Below are 22,569 nucleotides of genomic sequence, written 5' to 3' on the forward strand. Positions count from 1 at the left end.
CCTTCTCTTGCCGCCCTTTTTCACTGGAATATATTTTTGTTGCGCACTATGAAAGAGCTCCTTAAAAGTCCTCCACTGTTCCTCAATTGTGCCACAGTTTAGTCCTTGTTTTCAATCTACTTTAGCCAACTCTGCCCTCATCCCACTGTAGTCCCCTTTGTTTAAGCATAGTACGCTCGTTTCTGACACAACTTCCTCATCCTCAATCTGTATTACAAATTCAACCATATTGTGATCACTCATTCCAAGAGGATCTTTTACGAGGAGATTGTTTATTTTTCCTGTCTCATTACACAGGACCAGATCTAAGGTGGCTTGCTCCCTTGTATAGGTTCTGTTACATACTGTTCTAAGAAACAATCCCGTATGCATTCTATGAATTCCTCCTCCAGGCTACCCCGTGCGATTTGATTTGACCAATCGATATGTAGGTTAAAATCCCCCATGACTACTGCCGCTCCTTTTTCACATGCCTCCATTATTCCCTTGATTATTGCCTGCCCCACCGTGAAGTTATTATTTGGGGGCCTATAAACTACGCCGACCAATGACTTTTTCCCCTTACTATCTCTAATCTCCACCCACAATGATTCAACATTTTGTTCATTGGAGCCAATATCATCCTTCACAACTGCCCTGATATCATCTTTTATGAACAGAGCTACCCCACCTCCTTTCCCTTCTTGCCTATCTTTCTGAATCGTCAGATACCCCTGTATGTTTAATTCCCAGTCTTGCCCACCTTGCAACCATGTTTCTGTAATGGCCACCAAATCATACCCATTTGTAATGATTTGTCCCGTCAACTCATTTACTTTATTTCGAATGCTGCGTGCATTTAGGTAGAGTGTTTTCATCCTAGTTTTTAAACCATGATTTTTAGTTTTCACCTCTCCTGCAGCCCTTTTATATTCAGTGGCCCTTTTTGTTTCTTGCCTTTGGTTTCTCTGCCCTCCACTTTTACTCCTCTCTTTCCTGTCTTTTGTTTTTGTCTACTTTTTCTTTCCCTCTGTCTCCCTGTATTGGTTCCCATCCCCCTGCCATATTAGTTTAACTCCTCACCAACAGCACTAGCAAACACTCCCCCCTAGGACATTGGTTCCGGTCCTGCCCAAGTGCAGACCGTCCAGTTTGTACTGGTCCCACCTCCCCCAGAACCTGTTCCAATGCCCCACGAATTTGAATCCCTCCCTGCTGCACCACTGCTCAAGCCACGTATTCATCTGTGCTATCCTGCGATTCCTACTCTGACTAGCACGTGGCACTGGTAGCAATCCTGAGATTACTACTTTTGAGGTCTTACTTTTTAATTTAGCCCCTAGCTCCTTAAATTCGTCTTGTAGGACCTCATCCCTTTTTTTATCTATGTCAGTGGTACCAATGTGCACCATGACAACTGGCTGTTCTCACTCCCTTTTTCGAATGTCCTGCACTCGCTCAGAGACATCCTTGACCCTTGCACCAGGGAGGCAACATACCATCCTGGAGTCTCGATTGTGGCCGCAGAAACGCCTATCTATTCCCCTTATGATTGAATCCCCTATCACTATCGCTCTCCCACTCTTTTTTATGCCCTCCTGTACAACAGAGCCAGCCACGGTGCCATGAACTTGACTGCTGCTGCTCTCCCCTGATGAGTCATCTCCCTCAACAGCACTCAAAGCAGTGTATCTGTTTTGCAGGGGGATGACCAGATGGGACCCCTGCACTACCTTCTTTGTAATACTCTTCCTGCTGGTCTGCCATTCCCTACCTGGCTGTGGATCCTTCTCATGCAGTAAGACCAACTCACTACACGTGCCACTTATGTCATTCTCAGCATCGTGGATGCTCCAGAGTGAATCCACCCTCAGCTCCAATTCCGCAACGCGGTCCGTCAGGAGATGGAGGCGGATACACTTCTCACGCACGTAGTCGTCAGGGACACCGGAAGTGTCCCTGAGTTCCCACATGGTACAGGAGGAGCATATCACGTGACCGAGCTCTCCTGCCATGCCTTAACCCTTAGATACCCTTAAATTGGTAATAACAATGTTACAGTTTACTTACTGATATAAAAATAAAAAGAAAAGCTACTCACCAATCACCAGCCAATCACTTACCCCATTGGCTGTGACGTCACCTTTTGATTCCTTTCTACTTCTTTTTTGCTTTCTCTCTCGCTTAGCTGCACAAGTACGCCTTTTATAGGCCGCTCCGACGCTGCTCCCGCCTCTCACCAACTGCCGCTGGCTCTCGAGCTCCCGCTGGGCCTTTTATAGGCCGCTCTGACGCTGCTCCCGCCTCTCAGCAACTGCCGCTGGCTCGAGCTCCCGCTGGGCCTTTTATAGGCCGCTCCGACGCTGCTCCCGCCTCTCAGCAACAAACACTCGCACTTACTTTTGAAGTACTTTACCTTCCTCACCACCGCTGGCATGGCTGGACTGCTCTGATTTCCCAGGTGGTCATTGCGGGTGCACTTCCAGGCGGATGGGTTGGGCAAGAGCTCAAACTCGCGCCGGTGTCGCAACCAGGAGCATTGCATACCCAGCGCAGCTCTTCCCAGCGGTCCTGCTCAGCGCCACTGCAAAACCCGACCAGAGGATCGTGGTGGAGCGCTGGAGACCTCACCGCCGCCTTTTACGCCGCTCCAGGGCGAAACCCAGAGCACAAAGGACTGGAAAATCCAACCGTATGGAAAGCAAAATCATTGTTAAGATAATCTGATCTCCAGAAGAGATGTTGATATGGAAAGTTTAAGTTTGCCTGTTCGGGCAGGTAATTAAGATGTTTGCTGTTTGAATGCCCAACTCTTTCATAGATACCTATAATATTTTTAAAACTTGAGCTTGCAGTTGCTAAAAGCACTAAAATATCAAGGCATGAGTATTCTTTGGGTGCATTTCGAATAATCCTGATTCCCATTGGTTGACAAGAACCTGTCTACTACTTCTTGAGCTCCATTAAGGTTTTTTATTCCACACCCGTGCTGGTAATCTGCTCCACATACTTACCACCCTTTTATTAAAAAATAAAAGTTCTTCCTGCATTTCTTATTTTGTTTTGTTAATTTGTAACTATTACCCCTTGTGCAGAAACTCTCTACGCACCAGAAAAGGTTACTTGAATCCAATTTGTCAAAACATGTCATAATTTTTAACACTTCTATCATTATCGCACCTCCTCCCGCAGTCAGTCGTCTCTTTTTAAAAGAGAAAAGACCTTTCCTCGTACGTCATTCTCTTAAATTCTGGGGTTGGCCTTGTCGCCCTTCTCTCCCCTCTACAATAACTGAATATTCTTTTTCAAATAGGAAGAGCAAAACTACAAGTAGTGGTCTTAGCAGGGCCAAATACAGTTTTAAAATAATCTCTCTGAATTTATATTATACACCTCATTATGCATCCAAATTTCTGTTTTTTTAGCAGCCAAAGAACAGTGTGCAGATGGTTTTAGCTGCTAAAATCCTAAGATCGCTCTTGCTCGGGAACTCAAATATATTCCAATTTAGCATGAACTTCTCCTCTGTGACATCTCATAACATTACATAGTATTAAATTTCAACTCCCATCGATCAAGCTTGTCGTGCGCATTGATATTAATCATTTGCCATTCCTCTCAAGTTTGGTATCCTTTGGAAATTTGTAAATGTTGGACACCATTCCTTTCCTTCCCCTAAATCATTTATAAAAATTAACAGCGGCCCCAACACAGAACCTTGTGGCACTCCAGCAAGGCAATGCACTAATACTCATTGTTGTCTACCAACCAACCATTTGCCAATTCATTTTAATACATTCCTATCTATCCCATGGGCTTGGACCTTATTTAGTAGCCTAATTATGTGTGACACAGTCATGTTCCTTGCTGAAATCCAAGTGGATAGCATTCACTCTCTTTCTCCTCCACCCCCCCCCCCCCCCCAACTACTAGCTCTGTCATCTCAAAGAAATCCAATAAATTAGTCAAGCATAACCTCCTACTCCTAAAACCATATTGTCTGTCATGGATTAGATCATATTCCTCCAGATGCTCCCTTGTATCCTTCTTACTTCCAAACACTTTCCCAACAATGAAATTAAGGCTTACAGGTCCATAATTTGATGGTTTATCCCTTGCCCCCTGTCTTTTTGAAGATGGGAGTCACATTTGCTATTATCCTGTCTCCTGGTAAGTTGTCGAATTCCAGTGAACTCTGAAAAATATCCACAGGAGGACTCAATTGATTGAGCCAATACCTCAGAACCCTGGGATGGAAGTTGCCAGTACTTTTATTATAGATAGCTGTTGATGAAACTCAAAGACTTGGCATAACTGCTGTTGAAGGCATATCCACAAGACTGAGTACACAGGCTCATATTATCACGGTTTGGTGTCTGCAGTAATATGTTCCAGAGAAGCGAGCAGGTCTTCTGCACCTTCGACTGGCAGAATGGAATATGGATGCTGTCTATGTTGCATTGAGACTTTCCTGCTGTGTTGTACTTCATCCTCTGTTTATATGATCCCTCTTCCTTCTCTGTTCTCTTTGGGCTTGGAGCCATATAATATTTTGTGTTTGTATTTGCCGTGATCTTGTCTGCTTTTGCCTCGATTAAACAACAAAGCTGCACTTCAGAATATGGCCTTCAATGTAATGCAGGCAGAGAGGATATTATGGCGCTCACACAACTCCTACAAGAATGTCAAAGTCATAGTGGAAGTACCCAAAGTGACTTCTCTCATTTTGCTGACTGTCTTATCAGTTTTATGTGAAGGGTGAACTGAATTCACGGAATGCGGGGGAAGCAGACTGCATGCAGCTCATTTAAAAGCTCATGGTTTCTGAAACCACTGGCAGATTCATGCAATAGATTGGGTCGCATTCTATTTTTGAATTTAGGGATCTTTGAGAGTGAAGCTTGATGAGCAGTGTTCTTCAGCCAGCAGCTACTGGCAGAAGCCTGATTAGTACAACAAGGAATATAATGTGGGAAAATGTGAGGTTATTCACTTTGGCAGAAAAAATAGAAAAGCAAATTATAATCTAAATGGAGAAAAATTGCAAAGTGCTGCAGTACTGAGGGACCTGGGGGTCCTTGTGCCTGAAACGCACAAAGTGAGTATGCAGGTACAGCAAGTAATCAGGAAGGCAAATGGAATGTTGGCCTTTATTGCAAGGGGGATAGAGTATAAAAGCAGAGAAGTCCTGCTACAACTATACAACTGTACAACTGTACAAAAGTACAAATTGGTGAGGCCACACCTAGAATACTGTGTACGGTTTTGGTCTCCGTATTTAAAGAAGGATATACTTGCATTGGCGGCAGTTCAGCAAAGGTTCACTCGGTTGATTCAGGAGATGAGGGGGTTGATTTATGAAGTTAGGTTGGGCTTATACTCATTGGAGTTCAGAAGAATGAGATGATCTTATCGAAACATACAAGATGATGAGGGGGCTCGACAAGGTGGATGCAGAGGATATTTCCACTCGGGAAACTTAAACGAGGGGACATAATCTCAGAATAAGGGGCCGCCCATTTAAAACGGAGATGAGGGGGAATTTCTTCTCTGTGGGTTGTAAACCTATGGAATTCTCTGCCCCAGAGTGCGGTGAAGGCTGGGTCATTGAATATATTTAAGGTGGAGATGGACAGATTTTTGAGCGATTAAGGGAGCAAAGGGTTATGGGGAGCGGTCAGGGAAGTGGAGCTGAGTCCATGATCTTATTAAATGGTGGAGAAGGCTCGAGGGGCCAGGTGGCCTACTCCTGCTCCTATTTCTTATTTTCTTTTGAAAGGAATAAGCTTGCCTTCCAGTATTTATAGGGCCCAACTGGACTGAAGGTTAAATTTAGTCCTCGAAAAAGGAGTTGCTATTCAGCTGAGCTTTCTGTTATTTATAGACCTGCCACAAAACTTAATCAAAACTTACAGCAGAGATCAGCTTCTGGCATGTAAACGTAACAATTTGCTTGTTGTTTAAACTTGCTCTGTGTGTAGTTACCGGATTTAGTGCCGTGTATGTTAGTTACTGAGTTGATTTCAGCCAGGGCAGAAATTGAAGTGCTAAAATTAGCCTCCATGCTGTTGGGGTTAGTGAGCTGAAAGAGATATGACTCCTGATTATCCCTAATCCTGATTGTTAGTCCTGCACACGTACAGGTGATGGCAGAATTGTGCTCGGCTGTAACGTCGTCCACAGTTGAATAGCCTACAAACACTCACTGTCTCGGCTCACACATGAATTACCACTTGAGCATGGTACTAAAGGGGTGACAGTCGGTGTGGAACAGCATCCCTGCAAAAGTCTGCACCTTCAGAAAGGGTGCACCGCAAATGAGTGTTTAAAAGAAAGACCAAAAAGGCTTTGTTTTACACTTTGTTTTCTTTCTCTCATCTGAAGACATTGCCTCGTGTTGGTCTGGCTCTCCTGTTGCCAGCAGCTCTCCAGTACCTTGCCGACTGGCCAGTGAGCATCAGAAGAGTATTTCACTCTTGAAGGCATCACAGCTGAACTTGGTTGTGTTTTTCATACTTGTTTGTTTTCCTGCAGGAGTCCCTGCCACTGGATAGCAATTACATAGAATCTAAAGCACAGAAACAGGCCATTCAGCCCAACCAGTCGATGCCATGAGCTCCTCTCTATTTACTTCCTCTTACCCTGTCAACATATTGGGCAAAAATTTGGTAGATGGAGTATCATGTTGGAAAGTGTGAGGTCATGCACTTTGGCAGAAAAAAAATCAAAGAGCAAGTTATTATTTAAATGCAGAAATGCAAAGTGCTGCAGTACATCGGGACCTGGGGGTACTTGTGCATGAAACACAAAAGGTTAGTCTGCAGATACAGCAAGTGATCAGGAAGGCCAATGGAATCTTGGCCTTTATTGCAAAGGAGATGGAGTATAAAAGCAGGGAAGTCTTGCTACAGCTATACAAGGTATTGGTGAGATCACACCTGGAATACTGCATGCAGTTTTGGTTTCCATATTTACGAAAGGGTATGCTTGCTTTGGAGGCAGTTCAGAGAAGGTTCACTAGATTGATTCCGGAGATGAGAGGGTTGACTTATGAGGAAAGGTTGAAAGTTGGGCCTCTACTCTTTGGAATTCAGAAGAATGAGAGGTGATCTTATAGACAAGTATAAGAAGATTATGAGGGGGCTTGACAAGGTGGATGCAGAGAGTATGTTTCCACTGATAGGGGAGACTAGAACTAGTGGGCATCATCTTAGAATAAGGGGCTGCCCATTTAAAACAAAGATGAGGAGAAATTTATTCTCTGAGGGTTGTAAATCTGTGGAATTCACTGACTCAGAGTTGTGGAAGCTGGAACATTGAATAAATTTCTGACAAAAGTTCCTTAAACGATAAAGGGATAAGGGGTTATGGGGAGCGGGCAGGGAGGCGGAGATGAGTCCATGAACAGATCAGCCATGATCTTATTAAATGGCGGAGCAGGCTCGAGGGGCCGTATGGCCTACTCCTGTTCCTATTTCTTATGTTCTTATATTCTTCTATTTGTCTCTCATGTTCTTAACTAATTTCCCCTTAAATGCATCTATGCTATTTAAGAACATAAGAACACAAGAATTAGGAACAGGAGTAGGCCATCTAGCCCCTAGAGCCTGCTCCGCCATTCAAAAAGATCATGGCTGATCTGGCCATGGACTCGGCTCCACTTACCCACCCGCCCCCTATAACCCTTAATTCCCTTATTGGTTAAAAATCTATCTATCTGTGATTTGAATACATTCAATGAGCTAGCCTCAACTGCTTCCTTGGGCAGAGAATTCCACAGATTCACAACCCTCTGGGAGAAGAAATTACTTCTCAACTCGGTTTTAAATTGGCTCCCCCGTGTTTTGAGGCTGTGCCCCCTAGTTCTAGTCTCCCCGACCAGTGGAAACAACCTCTCTGCCTCTATCTTGTCTATCCCTTTCATTATTTTAAATGTTTCTATAAGATCACCCCTCATCCTTCTGAACTCCAACGAGTAAAGACCCAGTCTACTCAATCTATCATCATAAGGTAACCCCCTCATCTCCGGAATCAGCCTAATGAATCGTCTCTGTACCCCCTCCAAGACTAATATATCCTTCCTTAAGTAAGGTGACCAAAACTGCACGTAGTACTCCAGGTGCGGCCTTACCAATATCCTATACAGTTGCAGCAGGACCACCCTGCTTTTGTACTCCATCCCTCTCGCAATGAAGGCCAACATTCCATTTGCCTTCCTGATTACCTGCTGCACCTGCAAACTAACTTTTTGGGATTCATGCACAAGGACCCCCAGGTCCCTCTGCACCGCAGCATGGTTGTAATTTCTCCCCATTCAAATAATATTCCCTTTTACTGTGTTTTTTCCCAAGGTGGATGACCTCACATTTTCCGACATTGTATTCCATCTGCCAAACCTTAGACCATTCGCTTAACCTATCTAAATCTCTTTGCAGCCTCTCTCTGTCCTCTACACAACCCGCTTTCCCACTAATCTTTGCCTCAACCACTCCATGTGATAGCAAGTTCCATATTCTCAGCATACTTGGAGTAAAGAAGTTCCTCCTACATTCCTTATTGCATTTATCTTTTATTTATGGTCCCTAGTTTTGGACTCCCCCATAAGTGGAAACATTTTCTCTACATCTACCCTATCGAATCCTTTCATAAATTTTAAGACTATCATCATCAAGTCACCTCGGTCTTTTTTCTAGAGAGAAGAAGATCAGCCTGTTCAGTCTTTCCTGATAGTTGTGTCTTCTCAGTTCTGGTATCATCCTTGTAAATCTGTTTTACACTTTCTCCAGAGCTTCTATATCTTTTTTGTAATATGGAGACCAGAATTTGCATGGTACTGTTAAATGTGGTCTAACCAAGGTTCTATACAAGTTTAACATAAATTTTCTGCTTTTGAATTGTATTCTTAATTGAACCCCAGTGCTTTGTTTGCAGTGGTTATGGCTGTTTTTTAACCTGCTTGGCTGCTTTTAATGAGTTGTGTATCTGGACCCTTAGATCCCTCTAAATTAGGAATAGGAATTTGATTTTTCTTACCCGTCCCCTCTGAACTTGTAAATTCCAGGACCACTGAGAGCAATAATAGTGGCCCCACAGTTGCCGAAATTGAGATTGGTTAAATCAGCACAGATGGGGGAACAATTCTGGGAGTTTTTTATTCTATATTAGCTCACTAATGCACGTGCCAGTTTGTGCACCTCATGGAAATTTGAGGAACGATTTTAAGTGTTTGTGTGTGAGAAAGAGAGATATGTGTGTATGTTCATGCCTGTGAGCTGATCTTATTTACACTATTCTGTGGAAGCGCAAAGCAGAGGCTAAGTAGTGCTCAACTGGAATGAAAATGTTGAAGAAACAGTCTTGTGAACATTCTCGCCCCACAACCTTCACATATCTGCATTCCTCTAAATCTGACTTGTTGAGCATCCCTGATTCTAATTGCTCCACCATTGGTGGCTGTGTCTTCAGCTACCAAGGCCCTAAGCTCTGGAATTCTCTCCCTAAACCTGACTGCCTCTCTATCCCTCTTTCCTCCTTTTAAGAGGCTCCTTCAAACCTACCTCTTTGACCAAGCTTTTGATCATCTGCCCTAATATCTACTTTTGTGGCTTGGTGTCAATAGTTATTTGATAACTTTCATGTGAAGCGCCTTAGGACGTTTTTACTACATTAAAGGGGTTCTAAGTACTATGGGCCCAAGTTTCGAGCCGCGCCTAGAACGGCGCAGTCCCGACCTGGACGCCCATTTTTCGCGCCACAAAGTGCGCCTAAAAAAACCCTCCGTATTCTCCACCTCCCTGCAGGTCCTCTGGCCCTCGGCGCAGCGCAGCAGGAGCTGTAGGGGGCGGAGCCAGGTCCCTGCGCTGAAAACAGTGCCGGGACCTCTGCACATGCGCGCTACAGTGGGCACACAAGTGCAGTAGCTCCAGGCGCCCGAAACTGTGTGGGAGGGGCTCGAAGCACGCAGCCCCTAGCCCTGGCCGAATGGCCTCACTGGGGCTGCGTGAATAAGGCTCCTCCCACGGCCAGCTCCTGCTTCCTCCTGACCCGACTCGACTTCCGCTTCCCGCCCCCGGACCGGACCCGACACCCGCTCCCGCCCCCGGACCCGACCCGACACCTGCTCCCCCCGCCCCCGGACCGGACCCGACACCCGCCCCCAGACCGGACCCGACACCCGCTCCCCCCCCCGCCCCCGCCTCCGCCTCCGGACTGGATCCGACCTGACCTACCTCCCCCCGACCTGACCTCCCTCTCCCTCCCTCCCCCCGACCCGAACCGAACCGACCTCCCTCCCACCACCCCCCCGACCCGACCAAACGCCACCTACCTGTAAATCTGGTGCTGGGGACGGGCCCAGCCCGAAGTCTTGGGCCCGGCCCGTTCAGCCTCCCTCCCCCTTCTCCTTCCCTCCCACCGCCCCCCCCCCAATCTCCTTCCTCTCCCCCCCCCCCCCCCTCCCAATCTCCTTCCTCTTTCTCCCCCCCCCACAATCTCTTCCCCCCCCTTCTCCCCATCCCTCCCCATTCTCCCCCATCCCTCCCCATTCTCCCCCATCCCTCCCCATTCTCCCCATCCCTCCCCCTTCTCCCCCATCCCTCCCCCTTCTCCCCCATCCCTCCCCCTTCTCCCCCATCCCTCCCCCTTCTCCCCCATCCCTCCCCCTTCTCCCCCATCCCTCCCCCTTCTCCCCCATCCCTCCCCCTTCTCCCCCATCCCTCCCCCTTCTCCCCCCGCTCCCCCCCTTTCTCCCTCTGCTCCCCCCCTTTCTCCCTCTGCTCCCCCCCCTTCTCCCTCTGCTCCCCCACCTTCTCCCTCTACCCCTCTCCTACCCCTCCCCTCGCTGTCAGAAACACAGACACTGACAGACAGAGAATGAGAGACATAGAGACACTGACAGAGACAGACTGAGGGGGGCATCCCAGCACACTGTTGGAGGGCTCCCGGTGCTGCAGTCGGTAAGTAGAAAATGTTTTATTTATTGATTTAAAAAAAAAAATTCTTCTTAATTTTTTTTTGATTGATTTATTGGTTGATTTATTGATGTATTTATCATTTATTATTGATGATGGCTCTTTATTTGTAAAACTGAAGTGTTTAATGTTTGTAAACTTCCCTTTAAACACCGCCCCCCCCCCCATTCCCTCCCTACGCCTGATTTGTAACCTACGCCTGATTTTCTAAAGTGTAGACAAGCTTTTTTCGAGCATACAAAAATCTTCACTTACTCTATTCTAAGTTAGTTTGGAGTAAGTTTTCACTCACGAAACTTTGAAATCAGGCGTAAGTGGCCGGACACGCCCCCTTTTGGAAATAAAATTCTGTTCCAAAGTGAAACTGTTCTACCTGACTAGAACTGGAGCAAACTAAATGTGGAGAATTCCGATTTCTAAGATACTCCGTTCTACACCAGTTGTTCCTAAAAATCAGGAGCAAATCATGTGGAAACTTGGGGCCAAGATGCTGTTGTCGTCGTCGTCGTCATCGTCGTTGTCTCCTTTTAATCTCTATCTTTAATCATCCAGGGAGCTGAAGCGTTGGATGTCCTTTTCCCCCTCACAAGAATTTGTCTACTCTGTACCCAAACCATCTCCTCTGTACCCAAACCAAGGCCTCCCATTGTTCAATTACTATTTGCCTAACAATTTCTGATTCCTATTCACTGGCCCAGATCCCTCACAACTCACTAGCTCTCCTCCAGTTAAGTATTTTTATGCTAGATTGTTTCTTGTACTTTTCCATATCTATTCTAAACCTGATATTATGATCACTTCTCCAAATACTCTTGCACTGAAACATGCTCCACTTGCCTCCCTTCATTCCCCAGAACTAGATCCAGCACTGCATCCTTTCTCATTGGGCTGTAAATACACTGGTCAAGAAAGTTCTCTTGTAGAGATTTAAGGAATTCCTCCCCCTCTTTGCCCTTTACACTGTTACTATACCAGTCTATTTCTGGATAATTGAAGCCCCTGTTATCACTGCTCTGTAGTTCTTGCATTTTTATGTAATTTGCCTGCAATGAATGCAATTACATTGTCCTAGGGCTAACGTTGTGCTATCAGACAATAGCTTCAATTGAAAAAGTAGGTTAAGTAAAAGTAAAGCATCCACTGGGTTCAGAGTTATTTTTTACAAAATCTGAAGGGCATAATCAAGCTGTTAAGTTAATTGGTACAAACTAAGTATCCCGATTAAGTTGACAAAATGTGTGCTGCATTTAGTCATTGTATAGACAGAGTGCAGTAATTAATTGGATTTTTTTTTGCTGTGCTGTGGAGTGGGCAATCCCTGGAGGGATTATTTATGAAATTCAAAGGTTCTCCGATTTGACAATGGTTTGTTATTTGTTTGAGGCTAAGTAAATTTTTAAAAAATTGAGTGCCAGAATTACCTTGGCCCAGATTTTGTGGTGGTAACGACTGCGAAACTGTCAGCATTCGCTGCCATTATCCCTCTGAAACTGACAGCAACTTTTAGGTTTTAGCGCATGTGCAGATAAATATGGAAGATGGCTCATCACCACCTTCTCAAGGGCAATTAGGGATGAGCAATAAATACTGGCCTTGCCAGCGACGCCCACATCCCATGAATGAATAAAAGAAATCCTGAAGTTTGGGTCAGTCATTCCTTGCTCTGCCACAGGTGGTGCTGTGGACCTCTCCAGAGTTGGCAATCAATTTAAATCACTTGAATTGACATACTTCCCCTTTTATGATGGAATATCACTGTTAAACCCCCCCCCCCCCCTCCAAAAAAAAACTTTAAGCCTTGTTGAAAGAGGTGTAATTGTTTATTTAACGGCATACAGATTGCTGAACAACTGTTGTGGCCTGAAAGACTAATTTTATATTTGTGTAATGTCAAATTTTTCCATTAATATTATTCAGAATTACAAATTTTTTATATTTTTTAAAGTTTGTGATATTTCAGCTTCTACCTTAATCCAATGTGTATGCCGCAACCTTTATTTCGCTCTCTAAAATGTCTTAAAAGTAAATTATAATCAGTGCGTTTTACTTCCTGGTTTGCTGTCTGTAGAATTCTTCAATTAGATTGGCTGCTTAGCCAGCTTGATGACATCACTGTTGCTGGATGTAGTGATTTGCTTGATTTGACCCAAATTCTAATTAAGATCAGATGAGCTGAAATTGACGCCACAGACATCGCTAAATCTTTGTGGGCAGCTTTCTTTGAGATCAGCGATGAGCCCTGTCACTTTGCCACTGACCGCACATTTCCAGCCACTGTGTTTTAACAGCCACTCTGCTAACCCCATAAACCACAACTCTATGTACGGGCTGTTCTTCACTGTGCCTCTGCCCTGCAAAAATAACCCCTCATATATTGTGCATGTTTTTTTAAAGAAATACATTTTGCTTAATGTCTTTTGAACATAATGAACTTGTGCACCACTTGGGAGGTATGATATTGGTCGGTGCTGCTGTTTGATGGTATGTTCATCTGTGTTTCTGTTCGCTGTCTTCCTCCCAGGAGAATACAGAGCGTGCCAAGCATTCTTACAAGCCTAATCGACATCACCTGGTTTGTAAACTCCCTTTTTCTTTTTCTTCTATTTTCATAGACTAATCAGTTCCATCCATTCTCACTAATTTTCCTTTCTATTTATTAGACAGCCAATGATGATTCCCTGTCTATTCGCAGCGCTAGCAGCCGAAGGGTTAGTACTACACTTTAGGTCCATTAATAGGGCTGGCCAACCATCTACTGGCTCATCTTGCATACAAGGCCTTTTACTTTATATACCTGAACATGGCATATATTGTTTGCAATTTGTCTCTGTATTTTGGTTGTTAGCCTGTAGAAAATGAACAGTAACTTTGACAAAAGATGAAGGGTAGGAAAGATGACAGAAGTTCAGAAAGCTTCTTTGGCAGCACAAGTGAGTGCAGATCTTCGGTCTGTGCCTCTGGACAAAAAAGAAAACTACGACCTCCACTGACTCGATTGGAAGTTGCCCAGTGTAACTACGAGCAAATAGCCTGGAATGAGATCAAATGAAATGGTATTTGTGGATATGTTTATATTTGCAATTCAAAAACTGCAGTCGTGCCGTATGCTAACCAGGTCACACAAAGTCATCAGAATTTAGTTAAGAAGTTTACAGAAACTGGGAGAGAGAGAAAGAAATGAGAGAGGCAAACAGATACAGGACAAGAGAAAGTATGTTTGTGTATGCGACAGTGAGAGTGGAAGACGAACAAAACTGAGTTAGAGTAGGACATAGTTATAAGAATAAAGATGCCACTTTTTTTTTTCAGCTTATTTTTGTCCATGAACACTGCAGTGGATCAGTCATTAACTTGCAAATTTCAGTGTGCATTATTGTCATGTGTTGCTTTCTACTGTAAAATGAGGCACAGTGTAAAGCAGTGTTTTTTCCTGAGAGATATCTTGTAAGTTCAAGTGGTCCCCAAAAAATTCTGCCTAAATGTGTATTTTGCGGGTAGTAAAGGTGCCCAAGACTGAAGCATTGTGGCTTAATCACATGAAACAACTGAGTTCCTATTTTACCTGCTGAGGATTGATTTTAAATCAGTTTTGTGTGTACCAAAGATTTTGCTTTTTTTTTTCTATCCAAAATTGCTTGCTCTGTAGACTGATATCTGAAGTGGACCTAATGAATAAAATTTCTTGGGTTCAGACTAAGATTGTGCAGGTCTACTTGTATTGTATAATTACACCAAAAGAGACCGAGAGTGAGCTTTTGAAATGTTCAGCAAAAAGTGTTTTAATATTCAACGTAATTATTTGTCAATTGTGTTTCACACTATTTTCTTCTTGAGATCCTTGGTCATTTTCTAAAAGCTAGTTTAGTTCATGGAGCAGGTGCTTGGTACTGTAATTTATGCTGCAAAGAAATGAGTGCTATTTAGCACCAAATGATTCTAGCTTAGTCTCCACATTAGAGAATTGCTTTTGTGCCCAGTTGTACAACGCATAGAAACAAACATTTTTTTAAAATTGCTGTCTCTGGAAATCAGCAAATCATCCCATGACATGCCAGTACCCTGTACTCCATTGGAAGGCAACCAAAATGTAATATTTTTCTGTACTCTACTATAGCTTTCACTGCACTTCAAGTACCAAATATATAAAACCTTGGTTTTGTGTGTAAGCCCCATAGAAAGATCTAGATGTATTTTAAAGCAGAATTTTGCAACGGTATGATATTTCTAAAATATATTTAGATTCTAATCTTGCTTGTTCTTTTCAAAGTACTCCTCCCTTGATGCGGGTCTGTCTCACAGAAGCAGCTCAAGGCGAACAGACCTTGTGGTTTGTAAAGCAGCAATCTGTGTTGGGTGTCGAGCATGTGTATAATTGACTGCATGTATTTAATGGTCCACAAGGAAAAGATCCGTGCAAATTGGTGTGTGTAGCTGTGCTAAATACACTTTATTAATCAGTGAATAAGAACATAAGAATTAGGTGCTATACGGCCCCTTGAGCCTGTTCCGCCATTCAATAAGATAATCGCTGATCTTTGACCCCAACTCCACTTTCCTGCCCGATCCCATAATCCCTTGATTCCTCGAGAGTCCAAAAATCTATCGATCTCAGCCTTGAATATACTTGACGACTGACCATACATAGCCCTTTGGGGTAGAGAATTCCAAAGATTCACAGTCCTCTGAGTGAAGAAATTCCTCATCTCAGTCTTAAATGGCCTACCCCTTATCCTGAGACTCTTCCCCCGAGTTCTACACTCTCCAGCCAGAGGAAACCATCTCTCCGCATCTATCCTGTCAATCCCCCTCAGAATCTTATGTTTCAATGAGATCACTTCTCATTCTTCTAAACTCAAGACAGTATAGACCCAGTGTACTCAATTTCTCCTCATTTGACAACCCTCTCATGCCAGGAATCAAATATCCTTAAAGAGTGACATTTATTGGAGCTTTTCAAAATCTCTGCATGAATATTTTGTGATGCTCATTCATCACAGTAGCTTGTGATAACCTGTGCTACTATTTACTCACCTTTTAGTTTGCATATGTAACTTGGTTGAATTTTATTTACTCAAACATGTTAAATTTACACTGCAGCTTTTTTCCTGTTTCTTCCTCCTGCCTCCAAAACAATTAAATAATTATGTAATTAGATTCAGATAACATCAAAGATCAAATTACATTTTTGGAGTTCTATTTATAAAAAAATTAAAAATCCTGGGCTCCTATTAGAGTGCATTTAGAAAAATAAACTCCCCATCCTCGATTTTCTTAAATGTATTTCTATTTATTGTAAATGCGTTTGTGTTAAAATAAGGCCAGATGGGAAATTTCTTAAAAGCAATTTAAGAAAAAAAATCTGCCTTGCTGGTGTCCGGGTTCATCACAGACACCATCTGTGTAATGTCTCAAAGATTGGGCATTTTTTAAATCGAACAGCAGGGTATGTTGGACGTCAAGGTGAGCCAAAGTTAGCATATTTTGGAGCCTTCATCTCAAACATTTCACTAGTGCCCCAAATCGGGGCCCAGCTACTGTACAAATGTTTGGTCACATTTTCAAAAACGAGACACTTAAAAAGTTGCCTTATGGACTTTTCTTGAAGCATTTAACTAAAAGAGTTGTCTCATTGATGCCTATTAAAAATGAAACAATTGAAAAGAATTATGATTCACTTAATAACTTTTTAAGCTGCAAGTCTTGGTATCACCCATATATGGGTTGCAAAGAATTATGGTGTCGGAAAGTTGCATCATTTATAGACAGTCATTACACCAGGGTGCTTTAATGATGTGAACATTTCAACTGTGTATGTCAGTTCATCTGTTCAACTGCTGGCAATCGGTTTCCCTAACCATAGAATCCCACAGATATTCCAGAACAGAAAGACCCGTTGGACCTGTGCCAGTGCTAGCTGTTTAACTCGAGTGGTCTAATCCCATTTCCTTGCCCTTTCCCTTTTTATATTCTTCATTTTCAAATAATTCTCTAGTTCACTTTTAAATCATGTTATAGTCCCTGCATTAATAGTATATTCTAATAACCCTCTCTGAAAACATTTCTCACTGACTTCCCCTTTCATTTTGCAACTGATGATCCTGCATCAATAGACCTTGATTATTGATTTGCCAATCGGTGTAAATTTCACCATTTCAAAATCTTTCACAATTTAGAAAATTACTGTTAGATCCCTTTATCTTCTCTGTTCAGCTATATTTAAAAAAAAAAAAATTTTGATATCATTCTTCATAACTTTAGCCAAAATGTAGTGCTTCACATTTCTCTGCCTTGAACAGCATTTTTCCATTCTGGTAATCTATCTATGTTCTTATGCAATCTCCACCTCACAACTTGGCATGCCCCCTCCTTTCTAAATGACAATTTCATAACTGTTTTAAAAATGATGCTTTGGTGTTGGAGGATTCATGAAGCACTTTGTACTTTGTGCATCCAGTCTGGATGCAGCATGTTCTGTTCTAAGGTTATATTCAAATCCAAGCCTCAAGAGTGCCTAACGTTGAACATAGCATAAGAAGTAGGAGCAGGAGTAAGCCATTTGGTCCTTGGGGCCTGTTCCGCCATTCAGTAAACCTCATGGCTGATATTCTACCTCAACTCCACCTTCCTGCATGATCCCATATCCCTTGATTCCTTTAGTATCCAAAAATCTATAGATCCCTCTTGAATATACTCAACGAGCATCCAAAGCTCTTTGGGGTAGAGAATTCTAAAGATTCACAGCTCTCTGAATGAAAATATGTCTCCTCATCACAGTCCTAAATAGCTGAGGGCTTACTCTGAGACTGTGACTCCTAGTTCTAGACACCCTAACCAGTGATAACATTCTTCCAGCATCTACTCTCTCAAGCCCCTTAAGAATTTTAGATGTTTCAAGAAGATCCCTCTTCTAAACTCTCGGGAATATTGGCCTAGTCTACTCAATCGCTCTTCATCCACCGCCCCCCCACCCCCCAAACCCAGGAATCAGTCTAGTGAACCTTTGTTGCACCGCCTCTAAAGCAAGTATATCCTTCCTTTGGTAAGGAGACCAAAACTGTACACAAAACACCAAGCCCCTATATAATTGCAGTAAGACTTCGTTGCTCTTGTACTCTAATCCTTTTGTAATAAAGGCGAACGTACCCCATTTGCTTTCGTAATTGCTAGCTCTAATGGTATGTTAACTTCCTGTGATTCAAGTATAAGGACACCCAGGTCCCTCTGAATACCATTTAAAAAATATTCTGCTTTTCTATTTTTCAGATCAAAGTGGATAATTTCACATTTCCCCACATATTCCATCTGCCATGTTCTTGCCCACTCATTTAACCTGTCTATATCCCTTTGCAGCCTCTTTGCGACCACCTCACAACTTACTTTCCCACCTAGCTTTGTATCGTCAGCAAACTTGGATGCATTACACTCGGTCCCCTCATCTAAATAATTGATATAGATTGTAAATAGATGAGGCCCCAGCATTGATTCTTGCAGCACCCCACTAGTTACTGCCTGCCAACCTGAAAATTACCAATTTATCCCTACTCTCTGTTTTCTGTCCGTTAACCAATCCCCTATCCATCCTAATATGTTACCCCAACCCCATGAGCCCTTATCTAATGTAACAACCTTTTATGTGGCACCTTACTGAATGACTTTTGGAAATCCAAATATATTATGTCCGCTGGTTTCCCTTTATCTACCCCGCTAGTTACATCTTCAAAAAACTAATAAATGTGTCAAACACGATTTCCCTTTCGTAAAATCATGCCTAATCATTTTATGATTTTCTAAATGCCCTGTCACCACTTAATAACGGATGCCAGCATTTTCCTGATGACATGTCAGGCTAACTGGCCCGTAGTTCCCTGTTTTCTCTCTCCCCTCCTTTCTTGAATGGTGGTGTTACATTTGCTACCTTTCAATCTGCTGGGACAGTTGTAGAATGTAGAGAATTCTGGAAGATCACATTCAATGTATCCATTATCTCTACAACCCCCTATTTTAGAACCTTATGATATAGGCCATCAGGTCCAGGGGATTTGTCATCAAGAAGATGCTAGACAGTGTGTTTTTTTTTATTCATTCACTAACAAAAAAACACCTAACAAAGACACAGAATCTGTGAAGAGGAGTGCCGTGCATCCTCTTCTGTACCCTAAACCAAAGAAAAACCTATTTCTGTTCAATTGACCAATCTGGGTGACCAGTCCAAAGAGTTTAACTCTTTTGGTGTCAATCGCTTCCAATAGTAATGTGAAGGTTATGGAAAATATCCTAGTTAATGGACACAGATAGTGAAATATGCCAAGTCCCATTTCAACCCCTAAATTCTCAATCTTCCTTTTAACAAACGGTCCTACACATGACCAAATAGATATGGCATATATCTCTAACGAGCTGTTCCTGAGCTCTGTCCTCAATATTGGCCTCTTATCACCAGTAAAGAATATTCTGTTCCAATATGGTTCTTATTAGTTTTAATTTCCCAGCATTCAGTTTAACTACTGACTCTATATTGTGTGCCACTTTTACGGAAACCCCATTTTGAGAACACATCTCAAACAATTCATAGATCATTTTCACTACAAAAACCCTTTCTTCATTGTTGGCTATTTATATTTACCATCATCTTTTTGCACAAGATTTAGAAATGCTTTTAAATTGAAATGCAACAGGTGTAAGTTGAACATTGACTATATTTGAATGTACAGATTACTTTATTCAATGTTCCATTTTTAAAAAGGATGTGCAGCACTTTAAAAAAACAGCACTGTTTAATTTTCTTTAAATTGACTTCAAAAAGCAGTGAAATATAAGATATATTTATTCCAAGCATGTTAGTAAAAACAAAACCTCATCTTTCTAAGTTGAGCATCTATACAGAAGGTTATTCCCCTACAAGTGTACAACCCGATGACTGAGTTTCAAGGGCAGCCATAGTGGAATCTGTCCTTCATGGTCCAAAAATGATGACGTTTAGTGAATGGTATATTTTGCAAAGGGGAGGAGAGAGGAAAGAGTACATGCTGACGCTCATCTTTTTGATCTTATTTTTTTGTTGATAGTCCATACATTAATCTGTCTTTATTCTGTTGTTGTCGCTGATTCTTGCATCTCATTTCCCTGTTTGTGGATTTATAGTCGTCATCTTATGCAAAGGACAAGTCCGCTCAACTCGAGAAGACCTCCCGATCTGTATGTAAACTAATTGTTGTCAGATTATTTTTAAATCTCGTCTATACAAAGTGAGGTACATTGTGTGTGGAGGGGAGGGAGAAATTTTCAATTATTTTTTGCAAGATTCGGCCTGCTAACAAATAGAAATTACTGTACAGGAAATGTGCTGCAGATGTCTTTGTGCATGGGTAGCTGGCGAGGGAGGGGGGGGGGGGGTAATGTATATTTTAGCTACAGTTCAGACTTATCTTCCAACATTTTTAATTTGCGTCCACGGCAGAGAGGCCGTAAGCAGACCACATCTCCTATCAATGGAAGTCTGCACCATTTATATGCGACATGAGTGGAATAGCTTGCCACAGAATAGCATGCATTAATTACAGACATAAACTACATGGGATGCCCACCATGTTCTCTTGTCTACTCCAAAAAGTAATAGATACCACACTGTCATACTGTTGTGTTCAATCTAGAACTAGTAAATATATTTACAAGTAAGATAATTACACAGAGGCAGTAGCCCACAGCAAGGTATAAAATATTATTAAAAATGTATAAGATCAGTCCACAAAAAGTTAAAGTGCCCTTTTTAATAACATATTTCTTGCACAGTTTATGTGATGAGGCATCAATGACTTAATGCTGTTTGTGAGTAATGCAATTTTTATCTCAGTCCATGGAGTTTCAGATCCAGAGACTGAACTAAAAATTTTTCAGATAGGTCTGCAGTATATATTCCAGACCAAAAGGCCTTTGAGTAAAGAGCTATCAATCAATCAGGGCAGTAGTATGAGTTGCTTGTTTACCATACTAACAAACAAATCAGCTGCTACTGATTCTTCAAGTAGAATGTATTTTGAACTTCTGGAACAAAGCCCTCCTAGTTCATTCAATTATGCAACAACGTATTGACTGCTAAACAAATGTTCTGACCCTGAAAAACTCATTTTAATTTTGTGGAATGTCAAATTTATCCATTTTAATAAAAAATTTAATTTTTAAGAAAAGTTTTTTTTTAAAGTTTGTTCATATTTATTTCAGGTTTACCTTTTTCCCACGTGAGAATCCCAATCTTTGTTTTGCTCTCCTAACATTTTTAAAAAGATAGAATCAAAGGAGCTTACGCACTTCCTGGTTCTCGGTCTGTGAAAATTCTGCATTGTGACTGGCTGCGTAGACAGCTTGTTGACGTCACAGCAGCTAGCTGTATGGAATTCCCATTAAATTACGTTGGTCTCAACTGCACGTCTGAAAAGCCGAACTTCTCGTCATGGAGATTGTGAGATCTTTGTGGGAAGCTTACTTCGGGACCAGCAGCGAACAACTTTGCTTCACCGCTGATCGCAAATTATTGGCTGATGTGTTAGGATGGCAAGCTTGATATAAAAATGAAATTCAGTAATTTTTACAATTGCCAAGAAGTACCTACTTTCAGAATTTTTCTTTTGTCCCAAAGTTTGATTTTTAAAATGAGGAAAGTTTGTAACATGGGTTTTGTACTAATATGCTTGTTAATTATGCTTTAATTTGCCAGAGTTCAGTTTACAGTAATGCTCACACAGCCAGGAAGAAGCTCCCTACTTCCAGGAATGATTTCTTGGTTAGTTGATTAATGCTTTGCCTGTTACGACAAATGCCCAGAGTTTTCTGTAAAACTGTCAAATCTAAATTTTGTGAATTGTCTTGCATTACTTTAGAAACTACAAGTATTTCTCTCTTATTTTTAATAATGGTATTTGTGCAGTAGCTAATATGTCACATCTGTTTTGACTTGATTCTGTAATTTTGGAAGTATTGAAGTTCTGTCATTCATTCATTCCTTCTTTCTTTCTTTCTTTCTTTCTTTCTTTCTTTCTCTCTTTCTCTCTGATTTGCTTTTCAGAGTGGAATGTACCATGACCAAAGAAAGTACAACACCTTATATAGCTCTAAATCCTTCTCCTCCTATTATACTCGGGTCTGTCCTTTTATTTCTGCTTACTCAAGTAGATTACTTAAGCATCTTATGTTCAGTTTGACTTTGGTGTCTGGGAGACTTTCCTTATACTAGTTCTATACCACCGTTACCTATTTTTGAGTATTGAAAAGTATTTCCAGTACTGGGATGCACACAGCTTTTACAAACAGTTTGAACTTTTCAGATGAATGATGATTTTACATCATGGTTTTATTTCATGTAATGAACAGAACATAAGCAAAATTGTGAACTTGCATCAGTCATGTTGTGACTTTGTTCATTTAGATGTGCAATTGCTATTTGGATTTCAAAGTACTCAAATTTTTAATATCATTCAGCACCTTTCCAAAAGTAATGACAAAGGAAATGATGGGTTATGTTGATTCTAATTTTCTGTTCGACGATTTGTTTTGTGTGTGAAGCTGTCAGTCACAGCTGAGATAGCTGTAAGATGCCAAAGTGAAAACTATAAGTCTGAAACTTAAC

At 42.0% G+C, this 22,569-nt stretch overlaps 1 protein-coding gene across 17 annotated transcripts in view; it reads left to right on the forward strand.

Moving 5' to 3' along the window:
- Window positions 1-22,569, forward strand: part of lrrfip2 (leucine rich repeat (in FLII) interacting protein 2) — a 259,131-nt gene that overhangs the window by 92,660 nt on the left and 143,902 nt on the right. For 8 of the 17 annotated variants that reach the window (XM_070889556.1, XM_070889546.1, XM_070889613.1 and 5 more), the window contains 6 exons: window positions 13,471-13,521; window positions 13,610-13,657; window positions 15,217-15,276; window positions 20,091-20,144; window positions 21,661-21,726; window positions 22,009-22,083. The exons of 4 other annotated variants lie outside the window; for them this stretch is intronic. In XM_070889556.1, the coding sequence (XP_070745657.1) occupies window positions 13,471-13,521; window positions 13,610-13,657; window positions 15,217-15,276; window positions 20,091-20,144; window positions 21,661-21,726; window positions 22,009-22,083 (354 nt within the window). The remainder of the gene's footprint in view (window positions 1-13,470; window positions 13,522-13,609; window positions 13,658-15,216; window positions 15,277-20,090; window positions 20,145-21,660; window positions 21,727-22,008; window positions 22,084-22,569) is intronic. 5 more of the 17 variants (XM_070889596.1, XM_070889632.1, XM_070889576.1 and 2 more) reach the window with 4 other exon arrangements.

Source organism: Pristiophorus japonicus, chromosome 1, assembly GCF_044704955.1.
Source record: "Pristiophorus japonicus isolate sPriJap1 chromosome 1, sPriJap1.hap1, whole genome shotgun sequence".
NCBI classification, from domain to species: Eukaryota; Metazoa; Chordata; class Chondrichthyes; family Pristiophoridae; genus Pristiophorus; species Pristiophorus japonicus.